This window comes from Spinacia oleracea, chromosome 6, assembly GCF_020520425.1.
Source record: "Spinacia oleracea cultivar Varoflay chromosome 6, BTI_SOV_V1, whole genome shotgun sequence".
Lineage (NCBI taxonomy): Eukaryota > Viridiplantae > Streptophyta > Magnoliopsida > Caryophyllales > Amaranthaceae > Spinacia > Spinacia oleracea.
In genome coordinates, this window is record NC_079492.1 from 102,906,778 (window position 1) to 102,933,284 (window position 26,507).

The following is a 26,507-nucleotide window of genomic DNA, read 5'->3' on the forward strand; positions in this document are numbered from 1 at the left end:
AGGTTGCTAGAGTTTGTTAGAACTGTTATAACCAACTGCTGACTTGGCAGTTCTTATTGCATTATATGATTTTTACAATTCGTTGTATAAATACCTTGCTACTGATTGTAATCAGACATTCAAATTCATAAATAAAAATCCCAAAATTCTATCCTACTTCTCTCTTCTGATTCTACTCTTTCTCTCTCTACTTCGTCTTCTTCTTCTTCTTCTTCCCAATTCTCTCTAGAACTCTTCTCATTCAGTGCTTGATCAGTGTTAAGTGTTAACTGATCAATCAAGCAGTCACATATAAGGTGACTGTAACACCAAATGAAGACTTTAATCCATGTTGAAGTGTCGAGTATCCAACGTAAGTATTTAAGATGAAATAAAGAGTCTGAGTAACAATTATACGAGATGTATCCATGTTTGAGTATCAAAGACGTAACATCGCATTTCAGAAGGGTTGGTGCAAGTTATAAACATATCACGTTTTGTTAAAAGAGTAATTAATTACTCATTTATATTACAAGTATGTTTTTAAGGTCCATACGGAATTTATTAATTAGCCTATACAAGTATTAGTTTGAAAGACACTGCAAGAGTGCAAGTGGTTACTACTTATGAGCTCAAAAGCCTTTCTTTAAGAAGTACTCTAAAACCCTTTGTACTTTTTTTTTTTAATCATAATCTTATGATAGGCAACGTATTGGTGATGCAAGTTACGCATTGCTTAAGGGGTAAATTATACCCAAAAATAGGCGGCGAGAAAAAGTCGTGATGGGAGAAAATCTCTCTCCACAATTGATGACTGAATTTCTGAAGTTAAGGGTAGCAAATGATTCACAACAACATGGTGAAAATCAAAGTAAAACTCAATTTACAATGTTACGCTATAAAAGTTGCATGACAAGACGGAAAAAATGCATATCTAGATTAAAGGTCATTTCATTTGACACTAGAAACAAAAAAAAGGCTGTAAAGAGAGCGACTGAAAGAAAAGGCATAACAACTCCAACAGAAAAATACAAGGCTCTACTACCATGGGGTATATGCTTACAAAACCAAAATTTTAGACACAAAACAATCAGATGATGACTGATGAGGCATGAGTTAAAGATGGTCATGAAACCCTCCATCCTTCACCAGCAAAATTGGCTTGGTCACCAAGTTGTTCTTCAATCCGGAGCAACTGCAAGAGAATTTAAACATTTAGATCAACATGACACTCATAAATCTGGCATTTCAGTGCTACAACTGCAACCATCATCCGTGCCCAGATTATCCGGGAAAAGAACAAGTGTGTAGGTAGGAGTTCACACAATGCAAACAGCTTCATCCTGAATTCCTGATAAAGACATAACAGTAGACTCTAATAGGATAACATACTAGCTACAAAGCCTACAATGCCTCATTTTCTTCCTTCTTTTTTACTCCACCCCCTCCCTCTTTTATGACCTTTCTACTTTCTTGTGCTTCCTTCTCAGATTTAAGGGAGACTGATCATGTTCAATATCATCTTAAATACAGGTCTTAGATTTACTGTTCAAGAAGCAGAACAAACCTGATTATACTTGCATAGGCGCTCCCCTCTGCAAGGTGCCCCAGCTTTGATCTGACCAGTAGCAAGGCCAACAGATAAATCGGCAATGAAAGTATCCTCAGTTTCACCACTCCTGTGAGACACAACAACTCCCCAGTGAGCATCTTTAGCCATCTTCACAGCCTCAATAGCTTCCGTGACTGTCCCAATCTGATTAATCTGAAAACAAGTCGCACTGCTTAGCATTCTAATGATTTACCAGATAAATCAAGATCGCATTTAACTGTAAAGGGTCGCATGACTGCAACATTCCTTGTCAATGAAAGCATGTTGTCACAAGATTCTCCTGCTTTGAAACTGTTGAAACAAAAAATATATGTATTGTAGTAATTAGCTGAGCCGGATGATGTATCATCCATAGGCCACAGCTTCATACGTCATTTTGGTGCCATTCAATTCAAGGAGGGCTAAAGGAAAGAACTCTAAGAAGGAGAGTACTCTAGTAAATCCAATTCATATAATCAGCCTCCTTTGGCTATAGTCAGCAGCAAAAGAAAACCTACGCATAGAGGCTTTGAGAATCCACTAAAAACATGGGAGCAATTTCAATCCCAAATGCCAAGGGATAATGTCAAGAGCAACTAATCTTTCAATTTTGAAAAAGATTCTAGATATATAAAAAAAAACAAAAGCAAAGAGAAAACTAATATGGATATTACAATAGGCCCATTCGAAAGGGGAGAAAAGGTTCTCCCATTAGAGCCTAAAGGAGGAAATTTGTGAATCACTTCATTTTTACCTTGAGAAGAAGACCATTGCAAGTGCACTCCTGAATGGCCTTTTCAATACGTTTTAGATTTGACATCAATAAACCATCCCCGACAACCTGCACAAATCACATCCAATTATCCATTTGAACAGGATTGGAAAAGCAAGAAAACATCTAAACATCAAACCATTTCTAGTGTTTGTTAGGACAAATAAGCTAAAGTATGTAATTCAAAGCAGACCCTTAGCTACAAGCATTGTTTATTCACTATCCATTGCAGAAAAAAAGAAATATGACCACTTTCAATTGTCTTCCATAAGGAAAAAACATTTCAGTTGCTGACTATAAAGTTTCATTTCCTCTACCTTAATGTACATTTGAATTGTCAATCATGTATATTTGTGAAAGTATTCATACTGTAGAAGGAAATACAAAACGAACCTGGCAAGTCTGAAGAGTGGAGAAGTACTTTGTGAGCTCCCAATCTTCTTTGTCAAACGGATCCTCAATTGAGACAATTGGGTAATCTGCTAGATGCAAAAGAAGAATAACACTAAAAAGGCAACCTCCACAAGGAATTTCAAATGGTAGAGAAACAAGAGAGGAGCAAAACAAAACTATACCAGCGCAAAGTTGTTTATACATTTCAATCATATCCTCTCCAGACTTGAAATTTTGCCCTGACTTATTTGGGGTCTTGAAGTCTAAATCATACTTTGTTCCTAGAAATCAAGCGAAAAGGAAATCTTTGGTTAGATTCAAGCAAGAATCAAACCTCCTAAACTCAACCTTGCACGTAGATGAATGATTATTAAGAGTCTGATCAACTTTTAAGCAGAAATTTTGTACTTACAGTCGAAGCATTACCTATGCAAAACTCAGTTGCAGCAACATCAATTGCAATCTTTAGTTTCTCATTATGTCCAGTTCTACCAATAGCCTCCATGACTAGTTCCAGGGCTTCTTTCACACTGCATAAGACAGATCAGAAACCAGAAAATCAAAACAGGGCTGCATACAACAATATGCACAAGCTAAACACTGTTACATGTTAACTCCTGGCCTTTAAATTTTATACTTATTTATTTACTCATTGATATCTATCTAAGTGAATAGAAGATTATAGAACAAAATGGGGTGCACCCCCACCCCCAACAAAGAAATCTGCTTGCCTTGAAATATTTGGAGCTAAGCCACCATCTTCCCCAACATTGCATCCATTCACGCCATACTTTTCTGTAATAACAGCCTGCCCTTTCCGTTAACAAAAATCAAATCAATATATAGAAAGCAAGCACACTGAAAGCAACGAATATTTGAGGTAAAATTATCTGCCAGAAGGATTCCCGAGGCCGAAATATTGTCTGGTAGGACAATATGATATCACAAACGAAGTAATGTAAAAACACAAGTGGGAGAGTCCTATACATTTTTTTAACAATTGAGATTTTGAGATGGAGGAAGGCCAGATATGACACAATAGAATTCACAATAGCTATGTTACTCAGACTATTTATTTTATCTCAAGTACCTGTGTGGCAGTATTAGATACCCGACACTCGGACATGGCGCATGGACATGATACTTAAATCATTTTGGACCAAAATCATATTCTGCACAATTTTCATAAAATGGGTGTGTATGACACTTGAAATCTTGGAATCATATCCGTGCCGGGTAACACAACACATTTAGATAGTTTCTCTCTAAGGCACAAAGATTTGATTGAGGAATAGTTCATGAAAACAGAAGTACAAGGTGTGCAACATAAAAGGTAAAATTTTCCTGATAATCACTACTTTGATAACGTACATTACCTTTAGGTGATGATAAGTTTCTGATCCCATCTGCAATGCCTCCTCAAATGACTTGGCACCAACAGGCAAAACCATAATTTCCTGAAATGTTCATAAGTAGCAGTAAAGATCAGAATGAATTTTTTTAATATATCAATTTCATGGCAAGGTGTGGCATTAATATCATCAAAATACCTGAATAGCCAAATTGTTTCCAGCATGTTTACCACCACTGAGAACTGTGAAAGAAGGAACTGGAAGCAATGTATTGGTCCCACCAGAAATATCAGCAATATGTTTGTAGAGAGGAACCTGGCGGAGATATCTTTAGTCAAAAGATGGCCAAAAAGGAAACATATTTAAGTACATGGATACTATCATATTCAAATTTCATCACAAATCCTCGTGTTGCACCCCTTTTTCTTAAAAAAATATATATTCAAATCATGCCTCTTTTTCAGCAGCTCCAGCTTTGCAAGCAGCTATTGAGACAGCTAATATCGCATTTGCACCGAGTTCTCCCTGCAACATCAGATGAATTAAGGAATATGAACCACTGATCATTTAGAAGCTAGAGCACTAAAAGTCTGCTTCTTCCACACACAAGCAAGCAACAATCTGTTTCAAATACATCGTCGTAGCGGCAGGAGTGGGAGCAAGCCTAATACAATACATTTTCACATTACGTGATATTAACCTTCTTCTCTGTCTTATCTAAGTCAAGCATGACTTGGTCAATTTGGGACTGAAGAGTAGGGTCCATGCCAATCAATGCGTCAGATATTTTCTCGTTTATATTTTTCACAGCTTTAGTTACACCGTTTCCCAGATAAATCCCTTTGTCTCCATCACGCACTTCATTGGCTTCAAACCTACAAAATACAACACCAACATATTGTTAACAACACAGTAGTAGCTTTATACGACGAGCAATGCAGCTATAAATGTGTCAAGAACCGATAATTTTGTGCGGAAAATTAATGGAAGAATATGTAATAACCTGATTGATAGATGAAAGAACACGAAATGGGATACAAAAGTAGTGATTTGAGGCCACAAATCTCCAGGTTTAGTGACTGGAGGTCACCACTCTCCAAAGCCTAAGTTTTACCAGATTCTCAACATACCCCTCATAACCTAATATGCCCTTATTTATAACCATTCTACTACACCTACCTAATTTGTCTTTTACCTAATATCACTCATTACCTATTATGCCCTTCTACTATTTAATTCATTACAATACCGGTGCCCTAAACTTCCACCTTGTCCTCAAGGTGGATAGTAGTCGGCATGAGATTCTCAACCTCGGCAACAGTGGCGGATCCAGAAATAATAAGTAGTGGGGTCACTATTTAAATATTATAATAAAAAGGTAATATTTTATCAAAATTAAGTACTACTCCGTATAAAGATGATAAAAAAAGAAGTACTATTAAAAATGAATGAAAGTTCCACGAGTACTTAGTACATTCCCATAATAAAAACATTATAAATCTAACGTCTAAGGTAATACACCTCGACGTGGTTTCATATTTTGAAAGTGATACATAATAGTCTCGTACTCTCGTTAGTAATAGTCTCACATACATCTCTTTCTATATACGTCAACAAACAATCATTTAATAATTGATCGCCCATTCTATTGCGCAATGTAGACTCCCATTAGTGCTATCTTGAGCTCGTGCCTTCTTCCTTATCACAAATTTGTCCATATTTTATGAACTGGATAAAACATATGAGACACTATTATCAATATGTACTATACAATTATACAATGGCAAAGTATATCACAATTCACAAATTTCTCATTGTCATCTAATTAGTAGTCTAGTACGAAGTAGCAGTTAATGAATAATGAACTTGCCGCAACTTGATGCAATTTTTTAATTACAAAATATGAATTGGTAAAACCGTAAAACAAATCTTGCCACTTGCTGCTTACATCTAATTATCAAAACAAATAAAATACAAAAGCTAATACAAAATATGTAATTTATCTTATTCATAATTGTATCAATTATCAAATAATTTTGACCAAACAAAGTTATCATTCTTAATTTCTTATCAATTCATTAAACAAAAGTTTCGTATAAGGCCATAACTATAAGGGTTATGACTTATGCGGCAATTCCGACTCCCAATTCCCAAAATATTGTATCTCAATTAAACTCAATATCTCATCACTATTCTAAATTAAAGATCTGAAATTCCAAATTGTAATACAATGATTAAAAAAAAATCAAATTGCAACAAAAATAAAGATATTGAGAGAAGAGTTACCATCAATTGCGAATTTTTCCTTTATAATTGTGTTCTTAAAGTATTCTTGGCTGCAAATTGCAAAAGTTTATGTCTTTTTACTTTGTAATTGTGTTATGGAAGTTTATCATAAGGTTTAAGGAGGAGAGAGAAAGATATCAAATGGGGAAAGAGGAAGAAGAAAAGTTATTTTGACTGTTTGGTGTTGTCATTCAATACTCAATAGATTAGGAAATATGGAAAGGATTGCGTGGCTCATGGGTGATATTTTTTCTGTTGAATTCTGAAAAATTGTAATCAAGTGGGATAGTGGGTTCACTTTAAAATATTAAGTGGGGTCATTTTTTCTGTTTTCTTGGAATATGTCAGTTTTTATACGGTAAAATTTTATTTCTCCACAGCAATTTTTTTTACCAAGTGGGTTCACATGACCCCACTTCCTACACTGTAAATCCGCCACTGCTCGGCAACTTGGGTCAATGTTGTCTGCAGAACACTGCTGCCATGGATGTTCAAGCTCCTATTTGTTGGATGTTGCAGGCACACAGAAGAGTAGAAGACTTTCGTGTGGTGAAACTAAGGTGAGAGTGGCCATGCGGTGAGATGGTTCTAACATGTGATTGACAGGTTTTGGGTTGGGGAAATCAGAAAAGAAATTTGGTTTAAAAACAAAAGGCGGGGTGGTTTTGTTAAGAGTTGGGCTATGTGGATGGTTGAGTTGTGTGGTGGAGAATTCGGGTCTGGACAAGTTGGGTGAGTTGGTTGGGTCATGAACTGAGGGTTGTAGTAAATAGAAATGGTGGGTTTCAAAGGTGGGTTTGGGTTATTTAAAGAGGTGTTGGGTTCTAAAGTGAACAGTGGGGTATAGAAGTTGGGTATTACAACATGGGAAACTGAAATGGGCCTTATATTAGTAAGCCCAAGAAAGGGACTGACCTCCTTTAATGAGCCGCTATTGGACTGATTAGGGCAAGGGAGGGTGAAAAAAAGGCAAGAAATCCATTTATGGATTGAAGCAAGCATCCAGGAGGTTGGAACAAACGATTTGCATTCGGCTTCATCAAGAATCATGACGAGTCTTGTGTATACAAGAAAGTCAGTTGGAGTAAGATTGCAGTCTTATATGTTGATGACATATTGCTTAATTGAAAATGACATGCCTATACTGTAGTCTGTAAAGGTTTGGCTTGGAAAGTGTTTCTCACTGATGGACTTAGAAGAGTCACAGTACATTTTGGACATCAAGATTTATAGGAAAGATCTAAGAGGATGATTGGACTAAGCCAAAGTACTTATATTGATAGGTGCTAGCTCGGTTCAATATGATGGAAGCCAAGAGAGGTCATCTACCCAAGACACATGGTATATATCTAAGCAAGACTCAGTGTCCTAAGACATCTGATGAGCGTTGAAAGATGAGAAAGATTCTATATTCTTCGGCTATTGGATATATCATGTATGCCATGATTTATACAAGGCCTTATGTTTCGTTCGCACTCAGTGCAACGAGCAGGTACGAGTCAAAAGTCAAACCCAGGAGAGGCGCATTGGACTGCTGCCAAGAATATCCTAAAGTACCTGAAAAGGACAAAGGATAAATTCTTGATCTCTATGGTGGAACTGATGAGTTGATTGTTAAGGGCTATACGGACGCAAGCTTTCAAACCGACATAGATGATTTCAGATCAAAGTCTGGTTTTGTGTTCTGTTCTGCCTTAATGGCGGAGCAGTAAGCTGAAAAAGTGCTAAGCGAAGCACTATTGTGGATTCTACAACTGAACCCGAGTACATTGCTGCCTCTGAAGCAGCAAAGGAAGCTGTTTGGATTCAGAAGTTCATAGAAGAACTTGAGGTTATCCCATCCATAAAGGGACAAGTGGCTTTATATTGCAATAATAGTGGAGCCATTGCTAGGCAAAGAAGCCTAAGATCCATCAGAAAGTCAAACACGTACTGCGTCTATTTCACATACTTAGAAAAATCTTTGTACGGAAATAAATCGAGATTTGCAAGGTTGGAACGGACGACAACATCGCGGATCCATTAACTAAACCGTTGCCACAAGTGAAACACAACACACATGTAGCAACCATGGGAATCAAGCATATTGGAGAATGGCTTTTATTTTCTTAGTTTTGTTTTAGAACATTTGTTGGATTTATGTTTTAAACAATTGGTTAACCATTTCATATTCATGAAATTATATTTTCATATTCATTTAATTTTGGTTTAATATTAAATGATAAAATCCAAGTGATTCAAAACATTCAAATGGGATATCAAGATTGGATTCTTTGATAAAGAAACACCCATAAGTGAACTTGAATATTGAAGTCACAAAGGATCCCTAATCCAGGTCATTGAATTATTGGACGACCAATGACTAATGAAGATTAGATTGCAAGTAGATTTATAGTTCAGTTTCTTGAACTAATGGAACTTGGATGTCAAACATATTTTGCATAGATACTTATTGGAATTCGTATCGGATTAACCATGAGCAGGGTCACCTAATACGTAGTACGATTTAGTACGAAAACGCAATACGAATACGGAATACGAGAGGTGGTCGTATTACAAATACGTTTTGAGGAATTTTAAATACGATTTTTTATAATATAATACGATACAATTCAATTTTAAGAAAAAATAATGTTAAAAAATAACTAGCCTTTAGATACCAGCTGTCTTATTTCAAGAAAGTAAAATATAACCAGCCTTTAGATAACAACTGTCTTATTTCCCTTATAAGACCAGCTGTCAATCTGTCAAATTTTAGAAAAAAAAGGAAAAGAATAAGATGCCAGCTGTCTTCTAGTAATAAAGATAAAGACAAAAGGGTTATTTCAAAAAAAATAAAAATAAAGACAGAACGGTTAATTAATTTATGCTCCTCGCCTCCTCATTCTCTTCACCTTCCTCTTTCTTTCTCCATCCCCGTTCTCAAGCAGAAGACAAAGCTTCAAAATCAGCAATGGCGAAAAAGTTTAGAAATCGATCAGATCGGTTATTGGGTCGAATTAGATCGAATTCGTACTCGAATTAGTACGAATCGTATTAAATCGGAGTACGAAGGGGTATCAACCGTATTATGTGACCCTGACCATGAGAACACTTTAAGAGATTAAAGTCGTGTCATAAGTCGTTCTCATTAATGGTGATTAGAACCCGTCCTCAAAACACGAGTAATTATGATTACTCGTTTGATGATTAGTTAGCTTTGATGCTCGCTAAACGTCGCACCGTTGAAGGAGACTAAAAAAGCAGTGTTCAGGCTTACCTTATGTTCAGGAAGTAACACTAAAAGACAAAGGAATATGAATGCACACTTGTCTAAAGGATAAGTGGGAGACTGAAGGAAATGTGTCTTTCACCCAAGGTGCATTAATCTAATACCAAGGTTCAGATTAATTAGGAATAATTAATTCAGTAAGATCAAGTGACTGGAACAGCTAGCTGGAGCAATGTATCCGATCAGTGAGTTCTAATCCTTATTAGGCTCACAACTTACTCTTGACTGAACCTACAAGGTCACACTAATGACATAAAACAAATCGCCAGATTAAACGAATCGGAGATTCATTTAATGGCTATTCAGGAATTTAGGTCGGAAAACGTAAATATACGATAAGACGTCGGATCGTAATCGTAATCGTATATCGTATTGTGTATATTCGTAGGCCGTCGTCAAGTATTATACGATAATAATAGTAGTAAGACATTAGATGGACGACGAAATACGAAAAGGAAACGAGCAAGTTGTTAGCCCACGAGCCCAAGCGCTACGCCCATGGGCGCAACAACATAGTAGCGACAACACAACAGCGCGCAGGCCCATGGCCATGATGATGTGTGTGCGCGGGCTGTGCAGCGACAGCAGCGCGCTGGCCTGGGCACAACCCAACCGTTGTGCGCTTCCTCACTTGCTCGGATGGACTTGCTGGGCGGTCTTGGCATTGTGCCTTGGCCGGTTGGTGTTATAACCCCTAGGGTTATTCTAATAACCTATGCATTCCGTTTTCCACACTACACATATCAATCTAACCCTAGAAACACAAGAACCCTAATTCTCCGTGTGCCTCCAAGATTGATAATTCCCAAAACCAAATAACTCGTGGAAGTTCTAAGCTAACGGAACCAAGGCGGATCTGAACGTGTCGGTGGACGATTGTAGAGGAACTACGAGTGGGGTTCTTGTTTGTGTTTCTGAGGCAAGTGGGAGAACACGCGTTAAATGTATGTATTCGTTTATTCAATATTTTTGCATGAGATTCTGGATCTGAGATTGTTTTCCGCTTTGTTAATTAGATTAGCATTAAATCCCAATAGTTTTTGTAACATCTCTAAGTAATTCTCAATATTGTTTCTTAGCCTTTTTATTTCTAACATCCCTCTCTACCTTTCTTGTACTTAAAACAGTCAGGGGTTTGCAAAAGTTTTAGTGATGTTTCTACATCATTTGTTAGTCAAGTGTAAGAGGAGTTGGAAGAGAGGAGTAACCGCCAACTAACAACCATTTATTTGGTTATGGTCCCAAATAACATCCATTTATTGAAGAAGTGGTTATGGAGATACCTTCTTGAACCTATTACTAATAGCACCAAGTGATCAAAAGCATGTACGGACTTCAAAGAAAATTTTCGGACGTACTGGCATCCTACATTTGCCACTAGAGTAATATACATCTTCCACAAGATTAATGTGAAGTAGAGGATTAAGATCCTTTTTTGAGGAGAGCTCTTCGACAAACAAAATAAGAAAATTCTCTTCATCAACTTCTTTTCCTCATTCTTTTTGCTTTGATGATCCACAATAAAGTATGCTGAGAGGGGGGGAGGGGGGTCATATCCTTTTACATGATTTCTACTTGAGAACTTATCTACTCTTGTAGTCCTTTCTTTTTTCTTTCAAGAAAAATAAAGGTTTCCACATCCATCATCTTTCCCTCTTTCCAATTTTATCAATAAATGTAAGGTCTTGAAGAAGATTAAGACTATTACATGGACATTTGTTTGAATATCTTAGCATTGCATTAATGATAATTTGCATAAGTGGCAACAAAATAGAGGTAATCTCCTAATGCATATATTTATTCTTGAAGAGTGGTGTGAGACACGGGATTATCCAATTATGCACCAAGAGTTTGCTTCTTTCATTTGGAATTCGGGGCAGTAAATTGTTACAGAAATAAGATTCTAATGTGCTGGTTTGGAACCTGATATGCAAATTCTGCCTGGAGTAAGGGGGTGAAATCATTTTAGGGTATGGCCTTCTTGACTATTCCTCATGGACAATGGAGTACAAATTACTCCTTTATCCACTCAAAAATCAAGGTAGCAATCAACATAGAGCCAATCCTCAATACACACCTTCTGCTTCGAATAACTATAGCCAGCATCTCATGCGTCCTATATGGCAATATCAAATGCAAATCATAATAACCTACAAAAATCGGATAAGAGAGAAAGACGGAACTTCCTACAGTCTTTTGCAATCACAGCGTATTCCAACTAGCTCTCTGAATAGCTATAGCCGTCATATCATATGCTTCGAGTTATACCTATATCTAACTGTCCATCTGCTTGCTCCTAACGCAAACATAATACCCTAACAATTACCAGTTAAGATCGAAAGAAGGAACCTCACAAATGGTCCTTTGCAATAACATTGCATTCATAAAACACACAATCGGGGAACGTCCCACAGTCGTCTGCATTGACATTGTATTCATTAAGCTAAAAAAGATACAAAAATAAAATTACCAGCTCAACTAAGAATCAAAATTGCAATTTAGCATAGCTGATTTCTCAAAAAAATACCTAAAACAGTTTCAAATTATCAAGAAAATACTAAACAAAAGGAGAGAGAAAAAGACGTACATTCCAGAAGAAGGACCGCTAGGAGAGGAAGCACGAAAAACGCCTTTATTAGTAGATAATTCAACTTCAACTGTAGGAATTCCTCTGCTATCAAGGATCTGCCTCGCCTTCACCTTCGTTATCACTGATTGCACCGATTTCAACATATGATTCGCCTAATTTATTTTTCAAAAAAAAATCAAAAATTAAAAAGTCGAAATTTACGAAATCAAACAATCAGCTGGAAAATGAAGAACTAACGATGAAGAGGACGGGATCGTTGGTTTTGGCCCTAACAGCGGCATTGACGGCGTCCTCGATCTTCCGAGAAAGCATATGCTTGTCCAAATACTCTTGCACTGACATTTTTCTCTATCTTTTCTGCTGCTAGTCTGCTACTGCGAATTTGAGAGGAATGACCTTCAAGAAGAGGGTAGGCGGAACAATCGCGAGTCTTTGAAATTCTGGAAAATGGAAATGAAGTGAGACTTTATTTTATTTTGGAATATTACCACTTGACTTTTGCAAATTACTACACATCTGGTTAGAAATTACTCCGTATCAATTACTAGTACAAAAGGTCTTGCGCGCACAAGGTGCACAATAAATTTATTGTACACCAAAATAACTTTAACTATTTTTTTTGTAACTTTAACTTAGTTTTGATTAACTTTTATATTAGTAAAAAAAATTGATAGATAAATATTTTAAAGGGTTAAATTATTAATTTTATACATTATTAGTGATTTGGAAGAAATAAGTTTTACTAAAATGAAAAAATTTATCACTTAAAAATAGATAACTTTTACATATATATGCTTAACTTTTAAGCATTTTGAGTTAACTTTTACTCCGGTGTACAATATTTATTGTACACCCATTGTAAATAAGAATTTGTGTTACTAGTACCTGTCAAACGGATTGGTTGGGTCGGGTCGTAAAAAATTATTTTCGGGTTCGGGTTGAATCGGGTCGTTCACTTTCGGGTTCGGGTTTACAAATGCTTATTCAAGACCCAGAACTTTTGGGTTCGGGTCGACCCAACGGGTTGAGAGATTTTAAAACGCGCATTATATTTTCATTAATTTAGGTGATAAATATACAAAATATGGGCATAAATTAGCAAATTTTCCTACACAAGTGTATATTTAGTAAAATTCAACCATAAAATTGCGTATAATTCAAATTAAAATCATATTACACACAACAATAGTAAAAACAACGTGTTTATTATGCTTAAATTTTCTCATAATCTCATTTATTACTATAAATATAATGATTTTCAATCGGTCGGGTCCTAAACGGGTTCATTCGGGTTTTGACCCATTACTTTTCGGGTTGCTCGGGTTCGGATAAGATCGGGTTACGGGTCACAAAGTCTTGTTCAAGACCCATTATTTTCGGGTCGGGTTCGGGTCGGTTTTTGACGAGTCTAATTACTACTTACGTGTTTAGTTGTGGTTGTCAATTACTAACTTAACTCATATTTCAGCCATTAAGTCACTTATTATATCATAATTAATAATTAACAATTAATCATACTTTAATTATTTAAATTAATTAATAAAAAATAAAAAAATATTTTATTAATTTCATCAATTAATTTTTTTTTTTTAAGTTTCATTAATATTTGATAATCAGAATATGATTAACAGTTGATTATGATATGATCAGTGACTAATTGGTCGGAATATGGGCTAAAGTAGTAATTGACAACAATAAATAAACATCTAGTAGTAATTGACAACTTTTAACAAGTTATGTAGTAATTTGCAAAGTTACTAAAGGCCTTAGTATCATTGCAAAACTTTTAACAAGTTATGTAGTAATTTTTCTTTTATTTTTGTTAAGGCAAATTTGTCTTTTTTTTTTTTTTTTTTTTTTTTTTTTTTTTTGGCAGTAGAAACAAACAGAAAAACGCTGAGAAAAACAGGAAAATCCTAAGACCCATTTTTCCTTGCCATAGTAGCAAGATAATGAGCCCTGCTAACCCTATTCCTACTACACTTCTTAATATAGACATTCCTCATTCCTAGAGCAATTCTAATAATATCAGCACATTCAGCCGCAACTTCAAAAGGACTGTTTGGAAAGTTACGTAAAGCCGCTACCAGAATTGCACTCTCTGTCATAATATTCAGATCCCACCATCCTCGGTTGTTAGCGTGCTGAATCCCACCAAGCAAAGCAAGAGCTTCCGCCTTCAGAGCACTATTACATCTAACAGGGGAAGCGTCTTCTGCTAAAACAGACCCATCTCGTTCTATAACCCAACCAATAGCTGCCTCAGGGTCGAATTTTTTACGCACCTTTTTCCATGCTCCATCCACTTGCATATGAATAATGCAATCGTTGATGCTCCCTTTAAGCAAAACACCATCAGTCTTTAAACTGGAGCTCTCCTGCGCAACATCTCCTCCATTGCTCATGCCTTTCTTGATCCCGTCTATGGCTGCCCATGCCATACTTTTTTGGTTTTCAATTATCCACATAACACCTGTTGGGTCTACTTCACCACCTCTAAAAACTAAATTATTTCGGGTCACCCAAATTGCCCATAAGACCGCCACAAACTCTATGTCGCCATGCCTTCCATCCTTATTGCCTTTCCACAAGTATACCAAGAAATTCTTCACCCAATCCCCACACCTAATATTGGCAGCTCCATTTATCTTGATTCCCAAGCTGCTGGCGCACCAAACTCTTCGTACTATTTCACAATCTCGAAACAAATGGTCTTCTGTTTCTACATCTTTACAACAAAAAAGGCACCTATCATCCACCATTATGCCTCTTCTAATCATTCTGGGGCGCAAAGGAAGAGCCTTGTTAATCAACTTCCACACAAAAATCTTCCATTTGGGTAGTAGACAACTATGCCACAGTAACTTATAAAATTTGGAGCTGGAATAATCACAATGATTTTCATTATTTTCCCTCAGCAGGCTTGCGTAGATTGCTTTTGAAGACATCTTATCATGGCCATTTCCAACCCAGAGAAACTGATCTTGTTTTTCTTCATTTGGGATATGGATACTTAGAATCTCATGGGCCGTTTCTTTTTTAAATGTGCTCCAAATCCTTGCAGCATCCCACTCTCTAGTTCCTTGTTTAAACAGACTGTTCACAGTGGTATTGAGTCTGTCATACGGTATGCCTTGTCTCAGTTGAGGTGTGCCTGAGGCTAGCCATCTTTCCTTCGCCATAAATGTATCACCACTATAAATAATCTTACTAAATCCTGTCTTTGCCGCAGAGACACATCTGCTCATACCCTTATAAGCCCAAGTGGCTTTGGCACTAGATTTCCCTGTTAAGCCAGCTTCCAATGGTGACATACCATAAGCCTTTCTATAGACTTTTGCGATGAGTGAGTCTGGGTTTTGATAAATACGGATTGCCTGCTTCACCAATAGGGCTTGATTAAACATCACAATATTACGAAGCCCTATCCCCCCCATACCCTTGGGCACTTCCAATTTCGCTCGATTCACCCAACAAATACCCCTGTGCATCGAACTTGTCCTCCACCAGTACCACATTAACAGGGAGTTTATTTTTTTGGAGATTAACTTTGGCACCAGAAATACTGCAAGAACATTTGAGCACAAAGAAGCTAAAATGCCATTTATTAGAAGGAGTCTACCTGCAGGAGAGAGGGATAGGTGCTTCCAGGAAGAGATCTTTTTTTGGACCTTCTCAACCAAGGGATCAAAAGCGTGGGATGATCTTCCATCCACCTCAATATTGCAGCCTAAATATCTCCCTAGTGAATCTGTGCATGGAGTTCCAAGAATCTGCTTTAACTCGTTTTTAATATTGCTTGGCGTATTCGGACTAAAAATCACGTTGGATTTGTCAAAGTTAATTGCTTCTCCTGAGACTTTGCAAAACAAATCAATTGTGTTTCTTATGTTCCTGCATGCTGAAGTGTTAGCTTGAAAGCAAAACAAGGAATCATCAGCAAAAAATAAATGAGAAATAGAGGGAGAATGTTTAGTGATTCTAATGCCCTGCACTCTCTTCTGCTCTTCAAGTTGTAGAATCATCCGTGACAGGACTTCCATGACTAAAATGAAAAGGTATGGAGATATAGGGTCTCCCTGTCGTAGTCCACACTTTGGCTTGAACACCTCTGTTGGCTCACCATTGACAAGAATTGAATACGAAACCGTTGAGACACACTGCATGATCCAGTGTCTCCAAACCGCAGGAAATTCCATATGATCTAGAAGCCAGCCAATAAAATGCCAATTCACACGATCATATGCTTTATTCATATCTATTTTCAATATCGCAAATCTTCGCAAGCCTTTTTTCCTTCGTTTAACATAAGTGAGGACTTCATGGGCAAGCAAACAATTATCTCCCATTAGGCGTGTGGGCACAAAGGCATTCTGAAATGGACTAACCAAATCATTAAGAATTAACTTAAGGCGATTAGTGAGGCACTTAGAAACAATTTTGTAGATAACATTACACAGACTAATCGGCCTGAATTGAGAAGGTTTATCCGGACATTCCACTTTCGGAATTAAAGCAATGAGAGTATAATTCCACTCCCGTAACAAATATCCCGAACGAAAGAAATACAGAACCGCCTCCACAACATCACTACCCACTATCTCCCAAGCCTTATGGAAAAAAAACCGCAGGGACACCATCTGGACCAGGCGCTTTCAGCCCACCCATTTGGAACACTGCATTTTTAATATCAATATCATCGAACTGCTTGCTCAATATCTCCTTCTGTTGTTGGTTGAGCTTCACAAGAAGATTACTAAGATTTTCTGGAATCTCTAAGTGCTCAGTTTCATCATTATTCGTTTTGAATAGCTCTTTGAAATACCCAAGAAGGAGGCTTTTTATAGTATCACTATCAGCTGTCCATTCCCCACTATTATCTTGCAGCAGCTTGATTTCATTTCTTGTTTTCCTCATTTTTGCACAGCGGTAGAAAAAAGATGTGTTTGAATCCCCCAATCTGGCCCATTTTCCCTTCGCTCGTTGCTTCCAATAAGCCAGCTTGATTAAAGCTTGATCAAATTGTTCTCTCCTAAACCCCAACTCTTTCCCATCATACTCCTCTTCTATTTTCTTCTGCTTCTCCGAACACCTTTTGACCACTTCATCCCATATGACATTGTTTGCTATTTTGAATTCCTTACACCAAATAAACAACTCTCTCTTAATCAAATCTAATCTCCTTGAGCAAGAGTACATGGGTGATCCCGCATGCTGGGATGCCCATTTTTCTTTTATGATCTCCCTCGGTCTAGAAAAATCAAGACACCATTCTTCTATCTTCTTGGTTCGTTTTTGCATCCTATGCCTAGGGGAGGTGTCCAACAAAATTGGGGAATGGTCCGACACTACAATTGGTAGGTTTAAAATACGAGCTTCAGCATGCAATTGAAGCCATTCCGCTGTGACGTATCCCCTATCCAGTCTCTCATACACACAATCATCACCTTCCCGATTATTGCACCAAGTAAATGGCACCCCCGAAAATGGCAAATCAATTAAGTTCCAGTAATTTCTCCAGAACATGAAATAGTCTCTACCTGGGACAGTTGCACTTCCCCCTTTCTTTTGGCTCAGTAACTCCACCTGGTTAAAATCTCCTAACAATAATACTTTATTTGTGATTTTTGCTAACACACCACCTAGTTCATTCCAAACAGAAAAACGTTCTCCAACATACGGCGATCCATACACCAAAATTAAGTCCCATTCATGCATTCCACCAGTCACTACATCACATATTTTACACGAGATAAAATTCATAGATTTATCCTTGACTATCAGCCTAACATTTGGCTTCCAAAAAACAGCAAGTCCTCCAACATTCGAGGTTGATGCAACAAAATCATACTTAGGATAGTTAATAGAAAGAGCTACTGTACTAATTACTGCACTACATGCCTTGGTCTCCATTAAAAATACTATGTCAGGTGAAAATTGTCGGATGATCCAGTTAAGAAATGGAACTGTAGGGCCATCCGACTGATTAATACCCCTACAGTTCCAAGCCAGTACCTTCATGGTGCTCGTTGAGGTTGATCAGGCTCAACCTCCAAGCCATTGAGTGACGTAGAAGCTGCTAATTCATCTCTCCCATCTTCAGAAGCTACTGATCTTCCTTGCTCGTTGTTGGAGATACGTCTGTTTCCGTCTTCATCATCTCTTATTATCACAAAATTACCACTGAAGCATGCTTTGTAGTAGTCATTTATTATGTATTAAACTTCGGGATCGGAACAATTGCTGAATCATGAATTTTACACTTCTTTCTCGCCGTACATGGCTCCATAGGTTGACAGGGGAGCTCCTCTCTTCTTCTCTTTGTTGGCGGGCGTCCCATCCTCATACGAATATTGTACGGTTCAGACACTGGTTGCTTCTTCTTCTCTGTATCTTTTGCCCTCCAATCAGCAGGGTTCACCACTCCACCAGGGAAATATAGATTTGCTCTCCTGTTTGGCCTTGGCGTTCCATTTCCCCTGTTCTTTTTTCGTCGCATAGGGCTGCTTGAATCCACCTTTGTGCTGATAGTCTTCTCATCTCCCCTTTGTCCCTCTTTCTGAGTTGTGATCACGTCCAACCCGTTGACAATTGATTTGCAATTAGCTTCCTCTATTGCTTGAATCTGATCTTCCATGATTGCTTGGAATTCTTCTCTGGGAATATCCCTACACTGCGAGTGATAGGAGCTCGACGATCCAGATTGAAGAGATTCATGAGAGCCTGGATAACCTAAAGGAGAATTTGGAGAGTCGATGTTATCCAAATCTCGCCATAGTTGTGTCCAAGAACCAGAATGTGTCTCTAGAAAAGTGTCTTCAGATATATATCCATAGTAACCAAATTCTCCATCTGAGTGGGCTTGATCATTCGGGTTTTCTGGAACTGGAGCAAGAGACTCTGATCGTTGACCATCATGATCCATACCCTCAATAGGGCCATTACCTGAGTGACCCGAACTTTCAAATGGCACTTGAATTGGAGAAGCCCAACTGGGGTTGTTATCATTGGGCTCATTCAACACCGTATCATCATGGGCCGCACCAGGAGAGATGGGCTGGTCCAAATCGCCAGTCCAATATCTAGGGAAAAAGTCCCCCATTCCAGAATGCGGGGTACTAGAAGACGAAGATGGTTTTTTTAAGCTGCTTGGTGAAGTGTGTTGTGGGGACTGGATATTTAAGCGTGGGTTTGAAGAAGATGAATTGGAAATCTCTTGAGAAGGTATGGGTGGAAAATGAAAAACTGGCCTTTTAATACTTGGCCCAATAGGCTGAATGGAAGCTGAACCAGCATTATGAAACTTACTCGGAGAGCGTGAGGACTTCTTGGCAGCCACTTGTGACCCTTCCACGTGTCCGATGAGAGAGGGAAGATTAAATTTTCCCTTTTTTCGGCTCCCTCTCCTCTTAAAAGAATTTCCTGGGCCAACACGTAAAATCCTACGTGGAACTTTCTCGTTATACTCAACAACCCTCCACCTTCTCGCATTACCCCCTTCTCTTTCCGGAGCAGATACCGTAGCCACCCTATTCGCCGTCGGTGTTTGGTGGTGGTTATGAAATCTGCATTTGCTCGGTCGAATAGATTTCGTGGTGGATATGATAAGGCAAATTTGTCAAAATAAACTTTTTATATGTCAATTTCTGCGGGAAACAACCTTATATAAAATTTCTAGCAAAACAAGACCTTAAAGAAAATAAAATTTTGAGAAACAACCTTAGTCCATTTTCAGGCGTTGATCGGGCCTTTTCTAACGTTGATTGTGGCGTGCTAATCACGTGCGTCTTTCATTCATACAAAATTTGCCAAAAAGGACCTCTTGTGTGATTGGATTTATGAAAAACAACATTTTGTAATTGTTTTTGGCAATTTCAGACCTTTAAATAAAAATCTTTGCGAAAAACAACTTTTATGATTAACCTTTTATTGTGAAGAAAAATTCAGTTTATCGTGCTAGGTATGGCATGTTCGGCGGTAGCGTTTGAGGTAGGGTAGCGTTTTGAACGAGTCAACTTGTAAAATTTGTAAGTGCTTGGCGAGGTAGCGGTTTAGGTAGCGGTTAACGGTAGAGGTAGCGGTTGAGTAGCTTTTATCAAATGTTAAAATTAATAGCATTTAAGGTAGATGACAACGTTTGACAAATTTATATTAAAGTTATAAATAATATTTCAGCTTTTATTTTATCTCATAATATCAAGCGCTAGTCCGCTACTTTTACCGAACACTCATATTCGTTACCCGCTACTTTGACAGATAACTGTTACCTGCTACTATTCACCGCTACCTCGCTACTCCAACCGCTACCCGCTACTCAACCGCTAACCGCTACCCGCTACCGCTACTTTTGCCGAACAAGGCCTTAGTATCATTGCAAAACTTACATATAGACAATAAGTGAACTTAATGTGGAGGCATTCAACTATTTTGAAGGATTTCCAGCATGCCATAGATTAAGGAATGCATGAGTTTGGTCTATGTTTCAACAACTGCTATTAGAGTTTCAATATTTTGTTAAGGGATGCAAGGGAAACCAAATCTTCCAGTATTCCTTGTTGGCTCCAAAAGCGAAGTAGAACATAACAATGCATGAGAACTTCATTCACCATGCATAACCATGTACAAATATATGCCAAAGCGTGCTCTTGCCCAATGGCAGAGCCATGATTTTACCTTTGGGGGGCGGTTGATGTCATACGATTAGTGTCGGGAAAAAACTTTAAACAAATCAATTAGGAAAATTTGTTAGAAAGGACCTTTTATAAGGCCGATTTTGTGAGAAAATACCTTTTATAAGCAAAGTGGAAAATTGGGACCTTAATGAACTTTTTTGTTGTTGACTGAGACCTTTGGTCGGAAAATGAGCATTGACCACATTTTTCCGACGTTGACTCCATCACGTGACCGACACGTGACCTAAAAAACAAAAAAAAATTATTTTAAATTTTTTTCCTCATTTCCCCTCCAATTATGAACCCCCTATTATTAACCCAAAAAAAACCCTCCTCTCTCTCTCTCAACCAGAGTTCTTTGTTCTTCCCCAAACCTTCAATGGCTGCCATAGAAACAACCTTCAACAATTTAATTTTTTGTTACCCATTGCAATTTGTATCAATTCGCATAAGATATGTTGAATATTCCTCTCATTTTTTTCCCGTTCATCTAATTAATTTGTGTCGATTTGCATCCGGTGACATATGGATAAAGGAAAAAACACAAAAATAAGAGCAAAACCCCTCCAAAACTCCATTCAAAATTTGTGTTAGTGCCAAATTCTTCAATATATGGACAATCAATCTCCTTCAAATTAAATCAAATATGTTCTTTGGAAAGTTTTTAATTAGCATAAGCATTAAACAATCAACGACAAAAACAAAAGAAACCCAGAAAAAGGCAACAATTTCATCAATCCTCCCATGTCATGGCCTCCTTCAATACTCTTCTTCATATTCTTCTTCAAAGCCGAAGTTTTCATTGCAAAATCTGGTTCAATTGCAATCTTTGAGTAGTGGCTTTGGTCTAAAGTTGAAGACTAGAGTCTCAACAAATCTGCCATTGTTGAAGGATGTTGTGGCTAAAGAAAGATCTTCTTGATCTACTGCATAATCATATTCAGACTAAGATCGAGAGTTAAGAGTTTTTTTCCCTTTTTTTAATAATAAAGGGGTGGGTGGAATTGGAGGTCAAAAGGGAGAAAAAAAATTAAAAATTTTGTTTGTTTAGGTCACGTGCTGGTCACGTGATGGAGTCAACGCCGGAAAAATATGGTCAATGTCATTTTCCGACCAAAGGTCTCAGTCAACAACAAAAAAGTTCATTAAGGTCCCAATTTGCCACTTTGCTTATAAAAGGTCCTTTCTCACAAAATTGACCTTATAAAAGGTCTTTTGTAACAAAGTTTCTAATCAATTATATTGTTAAATGTAGGGGAATACAGTTTAACATACATAACATGTGCGGAACATCCCCAAAGCCAGGAAACATGTATAAAGCACAGTTTAAGCATACTTACATTTGAAGCGTGTTTTACCGAGTATAGTATTAACGAACACGAACAAAGAACTCCACTTGTCGTTCCTCTATTTGGTTCACCGACACGTTCAGATCCGTCTTGATTATTGTAGCTTAGACAACGCACAAGATATTTTACTTTTCGGGATGAACAGTTTTTGAGCAGAGAGAAAAACTGAACAACGTAATTTAGGAATTAGGTTTAGGTCACTTGGAAAACTGATTATGTTGTGTGTGTGAAATAATATAACCTAATTGTTATATTAAGTGTAACCGGCCAAGACAAAGGGGCCTTGACCGGCCACACCCACACACTCGTGCACAGCCCGCGCACAACACACACACTGCAGGCCGAAGCCCACAGCGCGCAGCCGAGCAACATGGGTCGTGGGCCTTGCTTGCTCGTTGTTGTGTTGCTGCGCGTTTGTGCGCGCTACCACGCCCACGCGGGTTGTCTTGCTTGCTGCGTTGCGAGCTCGTTGGCTCGTTGTGCCTTGCGCGCATGCGCGCTTGGCTCGACGGGCCGACAACTCCGATGCGGCTCGTATTCGCGACGAACGCCTTACGGCTATTATTTATCGTATCGTGCACGACGAATCACCATCGTACGATATGATTATTCGTTTCGCCTAGCTTACGAATATTCGCGATACGATATACGATTCCGATACAAGGTCGTATCGTATAATACGTTTTCCAAACTAATTCTCGAAAAGCTATTAAATGAATTTCCAATTCATTTAATCCGGTGATCTGTTACATGTCATTGGTGTGACCTTATAGGTTCAGTCAAGAGTAAGTTGTGAGCCTAATATAGATTAGAACTCACTGATCGGAAGCATTGCTCCAGCTAGCTGTTCCGATCACTTGATCTTACTGAATTAATTGTTCGCAATTAATCTGAACTTTGGTATTAGACTTAATGCACCTTGGGTGAAGGACATATTTCCTTCATTAAATGCGTTGTGTAGTTATAATATAGAAATAAAAAAAACAACAAAAATGAGATCAATTTTAGAGTTAAAAATATCATCACATAAAAAATGAGATCTTAAAACATGGGTTAAATTTATTTATTTGACTTTTTAAAGATGTTGAAACAAAAAAAAAACCCATATTGCTAATGGTAGGAGTCGACCACAAGTCCACCAGGCGTGCCCACCAACTCCACAATACATTACCGCTGAGCCAAAGAAGTTCATGTAGATATTGTTAATGGCAGGAGTCGACCACCAGTCCACCAGGCGTGCCCACCAACTCCACAACACATTACCGCTGAACCAAAGAAGTTCTCGTAGATATTACATAGAGTTTAAATTAAAAGAAATAAAACAAAGAAAAAAAGAAGGAAAAAAAGGCAGAGTAGGACTCGAACAACGCATCAACGCGTTATTGTTAAGGCTTCAATCCACTAGAGCAAGTGATGTTTAATGATATATGCTCACTGTTTTATTATATAATGAATTCTTTTTTTAATCTTTGAAGGCGGCTGCCCCCACCAGCCCCTGTCTCCGGTAATGCTCCTGCCTTTAAAGTCATGTTAGGTCATAACTAGTGCAAAGTTGCACCGTACCCGAAACCATTTCCCTATACTTATAGTGAAATGATTGGTAGGCGTAGCGAAGAGGGAAAAACAGAGGAACAAGAATAATCTATTTTTGCAAGTTTTGCATGAGAAAAGTATGTATGTGTCACAGTCAATGCCGGAAAAGGGCCCTGTCAATGCCTGAAAATAGACTAAGGTTGTTTCTCGCAAAAATAAAATAAAATTCTAAGTTATGAGTTTGCCAGAAAAATTATAAAAAGGTTGTTCCTCCCAAAATTAGACAAATAAAAGGTTTGTTTTGACAAATTTTGTTAAATTCTGGCGAAATCAATTATTCAACATCTTTTTGCCTCATGATTCAGGATTATTCTTGTGTGGACAAGCCAACCATTTACTCTAGCACCCCTTTTATCTATATAGTGTCTTTTATAGTTCATAGTGACTATAATAAATTAAACACCAATTTTCGTAGACATAGTAACAATTTTCTTAGATATATTTACGACATCAATTTGATATTTTTTTTCATAATAATTGTAATAACATGTCAAAATCCATTAGAATCAAGTTGTTGACTTATTTTTTAGGGGTACACGATAAATTTAGTGTGGATCATTTAAGAATTGGGCTCATTTAAGTTTGTCATTCAAGTGAAAAATATATTGTTGACTTTGATTATTCGAACAAAAGAATGATGTAAAATCCTACTCCCTCCATTCCTTTTTGTTGTTCCCATTTCCTTTTTTGGCGTTTCTTTTTGTTGTTCCCCTACTGAATCTTTACTATTTTTGGCCATAGTTTTTTTACCAATTTACCCTAAGATTCCCCACTATTTACCAAAAAACCCTAAGATTCTACACTTTTTCTACCATCTTTTTCCCCACCACCCTTATTTAATTATTTTCCCATTTCCCCTAACCCCACCCACTACCCGTCTCTTTCAATTCTCTCTCATTCACTTCACCCTCCTCTCCCACCTCTCTGATTTCTCTCTCTCTCTTCATTTTCTCTCTCCTTCATTTTCTCTCTCCCTCCCTCTATTCATTTCTTGCTCTGTTTCTCTCATCCTCTACGTTTTTCACTCTCTCTGATTTCTCTCTCTCTCTTCATTTTCTCTCTCCTTCATTTTCTCTCTCCCTCCCTCGATTCATTTCTTGCTCTGTTTCTCTCATCCTCTACGTTTTTCACTCTCTCTCCTCCAAAACATCTCTCTGTTCTTCATATTTGGATGTGAGGTCGCCGCCACCACCACAACCAAACCTCCGCCGCCGACACCACTCTCCGTTAAAGTCGTAAAATACGGAAATATGGCTTTAGATGGTGAAATTCGACTACAAAAACTCTAGATCTAGAGTTTTCATGGTCGAATTTGACCTCTAAATCCTCAACATCGTGACATTGAGATAAAGTGAGTATTAATTTATTTTTGTGCGTTTTTTTGTCGAACTTTTTGGGTGATTTTTGTCGAAAATTTGGGTTGATTTTGGTTGTTATTTTGGCTGAATTTTTGGGTTAATTTTGGTCAAATTTGGTGGTTGATTTTGGGTATTATTTTCTCGAATTTCAAGGTTTAATTTTCTATTTTTTGGTCGAATTTCTGGGTTTAATTATCTCGAATTTGGTCGAATATTTGGGTATAATTTTGCTCGATTTCTGGGTATAATTTTGGTTGAGTTTTCTGGGTATAATTTTGGTTGAGTTTTCTGGGTATAATTTTGCTCGATTTCTGGGTATAATTTTGTCGAATTTTCTGGGTGGTTTTTGTCGAGTTTTAGGTTGATTTTCGTCGAATTTTTCGGTTGATTTTCGATGATTTTTTGGCAGATTTTTTGGGTTGTATTTGGTCGATTTTTGGGTTAATTTGGTCGAATTCAATTGGTGGTTGATTTTGGGTTGAATTTGGGTTGAAATTGTTCGCATTTCTGTGTTGAATTTGGGTTGAATTTGCTCGATATTTGGTTGAATTTATTCGATTTTCTGGGTTGAAATAGTTCGATTTGGGTTGAATTTGTTGTTCGATTTTCTCAGTTTAATTTGGGTTGAACTTGTTCGTATTTCTGGGTTTAATTTGGGTTGATTTTTGTTGAATTCTGGGTTGATGTTGCTCGATTTTTTATTCGATTTTGGTTGAAATCTGGGTTAATTTGTCGATTTTGTCGATTTCTGGGTTGATAAATCGATTTTCTTGGTTGATTGCTTTCGATGAAGATAGTTTGTCGATTTTGGTTGAATATTCTGGGTACAATTTGTTCGTCGATTTTGGTTGATTATTCTGGATACAATTTGTTCGTCGATTTTGGTTGAATATTCTGGGTATTCTGGCCTTCTGAGTATTCGAAATTCTGGGTTTAATTTCTTACAAATTCTGGGTTTAATTTCCATTTATCTTATTTCTTTAATATTTTCTCTCTCTTCACTTTATTTTAAATATATAATTTCTTACACCCAATCATTATTCTTACACCCAATCATTACCCATATCCCAATATAACCCAAGATTCAGTTTTCTTAAAATACCCCCAACATTCCTTATGGGTACAACAAAAAGGAATGGAGGGAGTATGATTTTCCTTTCACATATCCTTGAATCTACAACCAAAAAAATGAAACCTTTAACCAAAACTATCAACGCGCCACTGAATTACTATCAACATAAAAACGTTGGGACTTAGAACTAATTGATTGGCGAAAGAGCAACGGATAGAACACATGAATG

General features: G+C 37.5%; 2 protein-coding genes and 1 long non-coding RNA gene across 3 annotated transcripts; all 3 read right to left on the reverse strand.

Annotated features, from left to right (window-relative positions):
- Positions 1-839: 839 nt before the first annotated feature.
- On the reverse strand, positions 840-12,736 carry LOC110778560 (cytosolic enolase 3). The gene is made up of 13 exons (XM_021983109.2): positions 12,472-12,736; positions 12,232-12,386; positions 4,788-4,962; positions 4,541-4,612; positions 4,286-4,402; positions 4,112-4,192; positions 3,467-3,543; positions 3,162-3,265; positions 2,918-3,016; positions 2,736-2,821; positions 2,325-2,411; positions 1,547-1,744; positions 840-1,174 (listed from the first exon to the last, which is right to left on the reverse strand). The coding sequence occupies exons 1-13, from the start codon at positions 12,574-12,576 to the stop codon at positions 1,106-1,108; spliced, it is 1,425 nt and encodes a 474-aa protein (XP_021838801.2). The 5' UTR covers positions 12,577-12,736; the 3' UTR covers positions 840-1,105.
- LOC110776938 (uncharacterized) lies at positions 5,472-12,206 on the reverse strand. Its single transcript, XR_002530286.2, has 2 exons — positions 6,374-12,206; positions 5,472-5,815 (listed from the first exon to the last, which is right to left on the reverse strand). It is a non-coding gene; the product is annotated as an uncharacterized lncRNA (long non-coding RNA).
- A 1,414-nt stretch (positions 12,737-14,150) lies between the features above and the next one.
- LOC130463423 (uncharacterized) lies at positions 14,151-16,583 on the reverse strand. The gene has a single exon (XM_056832553.1). The coding sequence runs from the start codon at positions 16,581-16,583 to the stop codon at positions 14,151-14,153; it is 2,433 nt and encodes an 810-aa protein (XP_056688531.1).
- Between the last annotated feature and the right edge of the window lie 9,924 nt (positions 16,584-26,507).

Bases quoted from the DNA above. Each gene is read 5' to 3' on its own strand.
- LOC110778560 (XM_021983109.2), bottom strand. From the start codon at position 12,576: ATGTCAGTGCAAGAGTATTTGGACAAGCATATGCTTTCTCGGAAGATC. The intron at 4,613-4,787 runs GTTAATATCACG...CTGATGTTGCAG, and splicing joins TAGATAAGACAGAGAAGAAG to GGAGAACTCGGTGCAAATGC. The intron at 3,266-3,466 runs GCAAGCAGATTT...TGTCTTATGCAG, and splicing joins TTAGCTCCAAATATTTCAAG to TGTGAAAGAAGCCCTGGAAC.
- LOC130463423 (XM_056832553.1), bottom strand. From the start codon at position 16,583: ATGGGAGATAATTGTTTGCTTGCCCATGAAGTCCTCACTTATGTTAAA.